Source organism: Rhagoletis pomonella, unplaced genomic scaffold (assembly GCF_013731165.1).
Source record: "Rhagoletis pomonella isolate Grant_MI unplaced genomic scaffold, Rhpom_1.0 Rhpom_scaffold_00004, whole genome shotgun sequence".
NCBI lineage: Eukaryota > Metazoa > Arthropoda > Insecta > Diptera > Tephritidae > Rhagoletis > Rhagoletis pomonella.
This window is the reverse complement of record NW_023458558.1, coordinates 53936339-53946719: the sequence shown is the minus strand read 5'-3', so window position 1 is coordinate 53946719 and position 10381 is coordinate 53936339. Positions and strand designations below refer to the sequence as shown.

General features: G+C 34.3%; 2 protein-coding genes across 2 annotated transcripts; one reads left to right on the top strand and one right to left on the bottom strand.

Annotated features, from left to right (window-relative positions):
• Window positions 1-701: 701 nt before the first annotated feature.
• LOC118738262 lies at window positions 702-1172 on the bottom strand. The gene is made up of 2 exons (XM_036469188.1): window positions 1160-1172; window positions 702-1033 (listed from the first exon to the last, which is right to left on the bottom strand). Exons 1-2 carry the CDS (start codon window positions 1170-1172, stop codon window positions 765-767), a joined length of 282 nt encoding a protein of 93 aa, XP_036325081.1. The 3' UTR covers window positions 702-764.
• Window positions 1173-7194: 6022 nt separating this feature from the next.
• On the top strand, window positions 7195-8822 carry LOC118738261. Its single transcript, XM_036469187.1, has 2 exons — window positions 7195-7204; window positions 8542-8822. Exons 1-2 carry the CDS (start codon window positions 7195-7197, stop codon window positions 8820-8822), a joined length of 291 nt encoding a protein of 96 aa, XP_036325080.1.
• Window positions 8823-10381: the final 1559 nt, after the last annotated feature.

The following is a 10381-nucleotide window of genomic DNA, read 5'->3' as shown; positions in this document are numbered from 1 at the left end:
TTCCGATTTTGTTATAGGAAAGGTGTTGCCTCAAGCGTGGTCCCATACTAATTTGGTATAGATCCACTCATTGGGTCATGAAGAAATTAACGATACTATTAAATTTTTATATGAGAATTGAAGTCGGTGTTGTTTTTTGCTTAAAAATTACTTGTTTTTATAAAAATATTGTTCACGCTTAACGAAAACACACATAATACATAAATATATTAAGGTTTCAAATTTAGAAAAAGTCCATAAATTTACATCAGAATTTTGAGCTTTTTAATCAGATTTTTTATAAAATTTTTGGGTATGCGGATACAAGGCTTATGAGGGAGGACGGAAAAAATGGTAAATAAAATTTTAATTCATTGCCATTTTTAGAGGCTGAAATCTTGCACTTTTTTTATTATAATTTTATAAGCCTTGTATGTAACTGTAACTGCACAAAAATTTTTTATAAAAATTGTGATTAGAATGCTCAAAATTTTTATAAAAATTTGTGCATTTTTTTTAAATCATGTATAAGGTTTGAAACTTTGCTTTATACGGTTTTTGTTAAGGCATGAACATATAAAACTATAACAAAAAAATAGAAAATATGAAAATTGCTGGGTGTATACACATACATACATATATTACACTCAAGCAACCGCCCACGAATATATGTACAAATTTTATCGTGTGCATAAAATTGAATTTTTTATTTTATAGCTGATGATTTCATTTTACTTCTGCAGGCACATGCTCAACATTCTATTGTCCTCTGCTTTGTTTCACATTTACGCTAAAGTTGGTGGATTTTGCAGCTTTTTCCACTGCCAGTTGGCCCATGGGATGCATTCTTTTAGCAGGTGCATATAGGCCATGCCATTAGGGCAATCCTTCTCAATTGCAGCCACCCCCAATGTTTCACAATACCAATACTTGGCCGGATCGAAGTGATGTTGGTAAGTTTGACCGATTTCCACAGGATTACGGCAAGCCGAACGCCCAGCATCGGCGGAAACTTTTGCTACAGATATAGCCACGAGGAACACGAAACAAGTAACTGTAATTAAATGGTTGAAATAGAAGAGAAACGAGAGTCAGTAAATGAAAAACAAACAAAAATTATGCGATTCGGTTTGTTTCACAAGAATGTTCCTCATATGTATGTATGTATGTATGTACGTACTGATGAATTTCATTTTGCGATGTGTGCAAAATGTATAGCGACCGACAAGAAAGGAAGATATTTTTTATGTTTGCGATCGATATAGGAGAAGCAAGTAGTGCAAGTTTGCGAGCATCATACAGCTTTTATAAGGGCGAAAATTTATGGCGTTTTGTTTTCTACAAAAAATGTTGCCTTTTCATTGCCCTCTCCTTAGTATTTGCGCGTAGAAAGCACTGAGAAGGCAATATTTTTCGCCAGAAAACGCCATTAGTTTATTTAAAATGGCATAAAAAAATGAAAGCAACAAATTAAAAACCCATTATTGAGTTCTAATAATAGTTATGAGACATGTGTTTATCAAATAAAAAATTTTTTTTTTGCAAAGTTATTATTTTTTTTTTCCTTTTTGGAGTCAAAATTCATATCTTATCTAGGCGTGCAATCTCAGTATGCGTTATACTGCATTTCCATTGGACATTGAAAAGGCAGAATTGTTCATTCTGCCACTATGCATTGAAATGAAGAAAAAAGTTTTACCATTCGACAAATATTATTTGGAAACAGACTTATTGCCATTTTTTTAAGTAGGTTTTAAAATGTATCTGCACTTCAAATATGTTTTACAGTGCATAATTTCTGTTTACTTAAAGTGTAGATAAATTTTAAAACCTGCTTAAGAAAATGGCTCTTAATGACTTTAATTTTTAACGTAAACACCGGTTTTTTGGATGTCCGAATTTGTCATAATTTTGTTTTTTTTTTTTTGTTTTTTGTCAATTAATCTCCAGTGGAAATCCGCCATTAATACATATACATATATTTTTTTGAGCAAGAATAATATCGTTAATTTTTGAATGTATATCTTTCCGTTAAATTTTTGATCGCTATTTTTGATTTTTCGATCATATTATAGTCGTTAGTTTTAGGTTAAATTTTTCGATCATAAAATATTTAAATTGGCCCTAATAATGCAATTCCATTATTAATTGAATTATATTTTGTTTCGTAATATAGACAAAAAGAAAAATAAATGGGCGACTCCACCATCTCGGTTTCGCGGAAAACGTTTGTCACGTTTGTTTATATGAAAAGAAGCTTCTAGTCCATATATAAAGATTAGTTATTAAAAAATATTTGAATTTTTATAACTTTTGTACGACGTTTTAAATGTGGATTTATGTGGTTCTGATTATGCAATGTGCTATGCTTTTATAAAAAAAAAAAAAATTATAAGCATTAAATAAACAAAAGAAAAACCCAAAACTGGTCAAAATCTTACTTAACTTAATCCGCGTTTCCCTCTCCTCCCCAGCGTCCACCTCAACAAGCTAATAAAACTTATCATCCCTGTAACCCACCTTTCACAACTGTCCTAGCCCTAGCTATCACGGGTGGGACATGCTTCAATGTTGAATTATTCTTATCTAACTGTGTGAAAACGAAAATGCAGTTGTGCTATACATTTTCAATTAATTTCTAACATTATGTAACAAACTCGTAACGCAACTTCAACTTCTGTAATTAAATATAACAACTTTTAGATTTTTTTGTCACGGGAGGGACATGACCAATACCGCTTAATATAGATAAAGCGCTCACACAATTTAATATATAATAAAATTTTATTAAAATTAGATGAGTTCTACTTATATTTTTCTACAAACCACTTGAATTATGAAACGCAAATTAATTGACAATGCTTTCAACAAAACCTACTTTAAATTTACTAAAAATATTTACTTAGAACTTGATTTGAAAACTAAAAAAAAGGAATAAAAATGCATTTAAAGCTTAAATTTGTCATTTTTTGGTTGATTCAAGATTTTTACAAATATCATATCCACATGTTTGTTAGTTTTATAAAGAAAATAATTTTTACACTGGGGTTCAGTTTCCCATGGAACCTCCCAAATAAGAAACTATCTTAAAACTGAGATCTATCTACCACATTTTTGCCTATGCTTAGGAAGTATTACAATGTAGATTTTTAGTAAATCCCAAGCAATTAAAATCGAACACTTATAATAATAATAATAATTCCAATGGTTTTTACCCTCCATTCCCGCCCATCCTCACGAGGGGCGCAGTCCACATGACGTACGGAACCAGTATTTTAAATTTTTTCGCCGAGTCACGATAAGCAGGAGTTTGTTAAGTATCGAGATCTAAAACTGTTCAGCTACAGAACTAGATTCATCAGCCGATTTTATGTCTTTATTTTAATAATTCATTTGATTTGATGATGAGAGATTTCTTAATGATGAAAAACGGATCTGATATATCAAACGTGCTGGAATGAGAGTTAAAATCCTGACATAAGCAACGGAGTGGGTCGTGCAATTCAAAATTAGTTTTACAAGCTTTCAGAAAAAAGGGGACAAAAGTGTCTTGATACCCGGGAGGGAACATTAAGGCTAACTTCACCCAGAAGAAATGGACTTGAAATTGAGCCTGTTAGTAATTTAACTATAAAAATTGTACCAAGCATTTGCCTGCGCCTGGCTCGAATAAAGCGGAAGGTTATATTGAGAATCCCAACGGAAATTTCTTAAAGCAAAAAGTAGGAATTGTTTTTGAATTGATTCTATCTTGTCTGAGTAAATTTGATACCTTGGACTCCAAACCACCGAACCGATTCCAGAATTGACCTAACTAATGTTGTAAACAGGGTTTTAGGTCACAAAATTCTTTTGACAATCGTTTCACAAATGCAAGTATACCTTAAGCCTTGTTGACTGTCACATTAATATGAAGATTAAAATTAAGCTTAGGATCCATTGTGATACCAAGGTTCACAAAATTGTATACCTTTTCCAGGTTATGGTTACCTATCGTATAAGAAGAGGGATGAACAGCTCTTCGCGAGAAGCACATTACTTTACATTTCTTAAGATTTAGAGGCATAAGATTTACTTTACACCAGTAAGCCATGCTGTCTAAGTCTGATTGTAGCAAAGACCTTTCTTTAATTGAAACGTACGATTTATAAAGCTTTACATCATCTGCATACATTAAAATTTTGGAAAATTGTATATCTGTAGAAATATCATTTATAAAAAAAAGCAAGAACAGAACCGGGCCTAGGAGGCTACCTTGAGGGACTCCTGAAGTAACATCAATGACGTCAGAGATAGTATTATTGAACATTACCCTTTGTGATCTATCATAGAGGTATGAAGAGATCCAACGTAGAAAATTAGGTGGAAGACCAAGAAGATCAAGTTTATAGATGAGCAACGAATGGCACACTTTGTCAAATGCTTTACTGAAGTCAGTATATATAGCATCAACAGTTTTGCTTTCACTAAATGCTTTTGAGATATAGGATGTTAATTCAAGTAAGTTTGTAGAAGTTGATTTGCCCTTGCAAAATCCATGTTGACTATATCAAATGCTATAAGAGATAGAATGCGTCAACTGGTTTGTTATAATTGCTTCAAATAATTTAGGAATTGCAGAAAGCTTAGCTATTCCCCGGTAGTTCTCCACTGAAGATCTGCTACCGCTTTTATGTGATGAATGATTCCTTTCATATAGTTGGAAAAACGCCCTCTTTAAGAGATAAATTAAATAACGCTGTTAACGGCTCATAGAGATAATCAGAACAATTTATAAGAATACAAGTAGGGATCTGGTCAGGACCATAACTGAAGGACTGCTTTAAGGATTTCAGATAAACTACTACATCATCGGGAGATATTACTGGGATATTTATTGAGTTCATTGGGCATAGTTTAAAAGGATAGTCAATGTTAGCATGTGAGTTGAAATAATAATTTTTTTAAAAAACCGAGCGAACATGTTAGAAATGGTTTGATTATCACTAGAGACGGTATGTTGATACTTCATGGTGGAAGGAAACCCACGTACATTTCGCTTGGAGTTTACGAACTAATAAAATAGTTTGGGTAAAAGTAAGCTTTATAACACTTTTTGTTTAATTCAAAAAACTTATGACGCAAAAGTGAGTATTTTACATAGTATGAGTGTAAACCGGTTTTTTTGTGTAATCTAAAATAACGTGACTTTCTGTTTTTCAAATTTCTCAGTTCTTTAGTGAACCATAACTGTGTTTGTTCTTCAGAAACATACATGCGTTTAGGCACATGCTGTTCAAATAATTTATGTAAAGTAAAGTTAAAAAGTGCAACGCTTTGTTAATTTTTATCTTTATATGCACTTTATATGCAGGCCACGACAATTTAGACAGTTCTTTGTTAAGCTTTTTAAAGAAGGCTTTCGAAATTTTGCAATTTTGACCATCACTTATAAACTTCGTAAGATATCTCCATAGCAGGGTGGTAGACATCTTCGGGCAAAACTAGTGGATCACACTTATTTACAACGGACTTAGATGCATCATCAACATAAAAAAGATCGAATACTTTACCAAACTTATTGTGAAGTACATACATTAACCTGAGTTAGGCAGAATTCAGCCATCTCCTCTAAAAATACGTTGTTGCACGCACTAGACGCGAAAGGTACGATATCATTGTCAATGATGTCCCATGATATGCTTGGTAAATTAAAATCACCCAACACAATCATTGAATCAGAGGGTTTAGTCAGTAAATTAACTGATTTCAGTAAAGAGATGAGTCGTGAATACACAAATGTGTCAGATCGGGGAGGGATATAGCATAGAGCTAAGTAAATAGACCCTTTTCCAGCCTGTACACGAATGCATTTGAATTCTACTGAATCAATGTGTGGAAGACTAACTTCTTCAGATGGTATTGAAGAGTCTACAGCGAAGAGTACACCACCGCCGATTCTGTCCTCCCTATCTGGTCTATAGATATGGTAATTATTTGGAAGAATCTCTGAATTGAAAATGAGAGGTTTCAGCCAAGTTTCAGTGAAAGAAAGAATAGTATTTATAGTTACATTCAAGGCCTTTAAGGTATAAGTTCGTTAATTTAGTATTTAAGCCTCTTAACTGTACAAATTGTATTAAATCATATAGACATGCATACATACATATATACATACATACATATTTTGCAAAACTAATAGTTTGATTTAATATTTTTCGCTACCTTTTTGTTGCAAAACAAAGTGGCTCGTGAATGAGTAGCTGCTAGTCGGCTCAGTAGCGCTTCAAATACTCCAAAAACTTTGGTCACTTGACCGAGATGCGAACAATTGAAATGAACGTGAGAGATGGAGAACTGACCACGAGCATTATTTAGATGCGCTTATGGCTAACGGCCAACGTTTGGCAAAAGTAGTATTACAAAATATATAATTGCCAAAATGTAACAAATACTTGCAGCATTGTAGTATGTACATATTTGTGGCCCACAGCCACACGCGATAAGGTTGGCCGCGCGGAATTACTGGTGGAAGTGTTGGAAGCGACTGGCCACCAACGCTACTTGACTGTGAAGAGCTTGCGGTATTGTGCGCGTCATTGCTGAGGGCGAAAGTGAATGCACAAAAAAAAAACTAAAAAATCTCTTTAGGTGTATATACATATGTATGTAGGTATGAATTTGTGCCTGGCTACTTCTAACGGTACATATGTATGGCAGCATGTAACTACAAAAAATGGAACTTGTTACCAATTGCTGCCCATCAAATTTCAATGGCGATGACAATTGCAATTTTGGATTTTGTACCATTTATTGGAAACATGACATAATAAACTCACAAATTTAAGTAAGTATGGCAAATTGATAAAAGCGTTTAAATGTATTGAAAATTTTGGACATTTTTATGTTTTTTTCAAATGTATGCATTTTTTTTGGAGCAAAATACAATAGGTACAAAATTATAAAAAAAAAACGCATTTTGTAAATTCTGGGCTAATTATTTTGAAAATTTTTTGCGATATAGTTACTTTTAAAAGCTTTTCCGTGTTCTCCACAACAGCAAAAAAGAAACTAAAACCGATGCACCACAACAGCAGACTTGATAAGCGCCCTAAGTGTGCAGTTAGTTAAGAATTAGACAGCCGAAATAAAAACTATAAATAACCGCAGAGGTGAAAACCTTCAAACAAAGCTGCTTAAATTTGACAATAAACATCTTTGAAGTTCGCGCATAAAATGCATAAAGGTATAAACATACATTTCCTAAAGATAACACCGTGCGACAAAAACAAAAAAAAATTCAAAATTCACGAAACTAGGGGCCATATATAATAAACAATTTTCTCTCTGAGGTAAGGACTTTTTCCAGAGGATTTTAAAATTTTCAAGGATACGACAAATTGATTAAAAAAATATTTTAAAAATTCAGAGTAGGTAAGAATAATAATATGGTTTTCAAAGAGAAATTTCAGTACAATTGAAAAAAGATTCCATATTTTTGTGCACAAGGACGTATCGGTATTGAACATGTCCTTTTAAATAACTGTTTTATCCTCAATTAATAAAGTTAGCTCTCGGTATGTGTAAACTGGATGTTAACCCAGCAGAAAATTTGTAGCTTCTTCTTGTGTAACCCAGCAGAAAATTGGTAATTGCTTCTTGTGTGTACAGATGAAAATTTCTAGACTACTTCAGGGCTATTTCAGGATAGTTTTGAGCCCGTTTCGGCACCTGATCAGAACCATTCCGACACTAGTTCCTTTTTTAAACTAGTTATGGACCATTCAGAGCCTAGTTCACGACTATTTCAAGAAAATTGCGGGTTCATTAAGCGACTAGTTCGGAGACCACTTCTGGTCTAATTCAAGATTATTTTAGAACTGTTTTGGGACTAGTTCGGGATCATTTTGGAACTATGAAATTACCCATTTCGGTATCGTTTCAAGACGCGTACGATAACGTTTCGGGACAAGTTCACAACTTTTTCGAATGTTTCACGGCCTATTCAGGACTATTTCGGAACTACTTTAAGCTCAGGACTATTTCCGGACTATGGCGGTTCTAGTTCAGAAACATTTCGAGATTACTAAGGGACTTCAAGCCTTGCTTGATATCCTTCCGCGACAAGTTGAGAACGTTTTCAGAACCACTCAGGACTGCTTCAGCATAACTTTGGGACTAGTTCGAAATCATTTTGAGATAGTTCGGAACTAATCCCGAAATGGGCCTGAACTCAAAAGTCGTGTACTGCTCCTGACAAAATGAATGAAATTAAATTAATTTTTTATTTCTAACCTAACATATTTTTTTTATGTAACTGAATCGTCTAATGCTTTGCTAACCCGTACGAATTTATTTACACATCAAATTTTATGAACACCTGTTACTCACGCCTTTTTTAATAGTTTTTTGATTTATTCATATCCTGAGAATGTCAAAACCCTTAAAAAATATACCGATGCAAGCAAGAAAAATTGAAAACGAAGTCTTACTATAATTGGCCCCTAGTTTTGCGAGTAAGCATACTGACATTTTTAAGTGTCGCACTTTCTTATAAACGCTTAATACCGAATCCAATTTCAGTTCCAATTGCTGTACTTCTCTTCGTGGCTGTGGTCGGTGCAATCCACATCCAACAACGCTATCATGGTCAAGACATCTACGCCGAACCAGATTGTTCTATTGTAACTGATCATACGCGCATGTTCCGTGACATATCCGATCCAACTCATTATTGGGTATGTGCTGATGGTCAGGAGAAAGCCGATTACATACAATGCCCGGAAAATCATGCCTTCATGGAGAAGGAGCAGAAATGTGTGGTGTGGGAGGAGTGGAAGTGGGTTGAGCCATATACAAAATAGACCTTTTTCAAGTGCGAAAGATTTTGTAAAAAAAAATTAATAAATGCTAGAATTAAAATCTATTACGTTACAACTTTTCTTTATAAAATACTAGTGTTGTTGTGTTCGCTTTATGAAGACGACGCCTCTGACCGACTGGCTGATATTCTCGTGAGAGCAAATTTAGGCATAACCACCACTCAAGAGATGCGATGAACGGGCAATGTTAAAAGACTACAGAACTTTGCGGCGTCTGGTACACCTGGCTTGTAAAGCTCAGCAAACTCGGTATCGAAGCTCCGTCGACAGATATTGTGGATTCTTCAAAACCTCACTCATTTGTGCCCACGCGGCGACGGAAGGGAAGGAAAATACCGTCAAAGATCGCTTTTATGAGCTTTCAGATTATAGGAAGATAAGGACAAGCCGTCCAGGAATCTATTCTATGAGGGCTTGGAGCGCACATATCAAGCAGGGCAAAGAACTGAGGAGCCAACCGAAGACGAAATGAGGCTGATCGACTTCGGCGTGGCCCGAATCATGGCAGTATTTATTTCTAATGCATTCCCACCGATGTGCATTTAAGTCTACTCTGCTCAATTAAAAAAGAAAAAAAAAACTCGAGCGTTTTGTTTAAAAAGCTAAAGCCCATGGCCAAAGAACTGATTGGGTCTTCTTCTACTACATACCAGATATTCACCTTACTCCAACTCTTGGAAAAGACTCAATATAAGAGAATCGCTGGTGGCATCAAGGTGAAAAAGGACTTGGCTTCATTGTGCATTTCCAATTAGCGTCATTTGGCCCAAACGAAAAATGAGTTCATTTCAACATCTTTTCTGTGCCTTTTGGGCACATGTGCATGGGAAAGCTGTACGAATTTATCTATAATAGACCAAACCAATAACATCCTACGACTTGGTGGCAGTTCAATAAATTGCAATCAAGCTGACATTGGGTGCAGTAAAATTTAAGGCAATCCATATAATAAATATGTATGTATGTTTGTTTGTATGTGCATTAGGGTGGTCAAAAATAAGTAAAGTCGGTACTTTAATGCTCTCACTGCCTAAGATTGTTCCATACCGAAAAGAATTATATCCGCTTTTTTATTTCGAAATAAAAAAAATATCACAGGCCTGCGAAATTTAAATTTTGCTTCCCCCCTCCAATAAGTACTTATGTTCGTTTTATGAATATCTAGGTATGTATGTTAAATGAAAATGCATCTCTGGTTTTTTCTAGCACGTCGAGATTTTTTTTTATTGGAGACATGCATATTTTAGGATTTTTAGCAATTTGCATGAAAATCCAAAAATTAATTAGCTTGTAATTGAATTTTTACCTAAAAACCAACAGCATTAGTTAAAAACACCCATCGCTAGTATTAAAAATGGTAAAACAAACAATTGGCTATTGTTACTGGAAGCCTCCTGAAGGGAAACATGTTTTTGAAGTTTATCCAAAGATTGATTTAAGAAAAACTTGAATAACTCAGCCAAAACTCTGCCCATTTTGACTAGAGTGGTATCATTGGAAAGCTCTTTTCTTAAACTTATTCACGTTCTATTTTTTTTTTT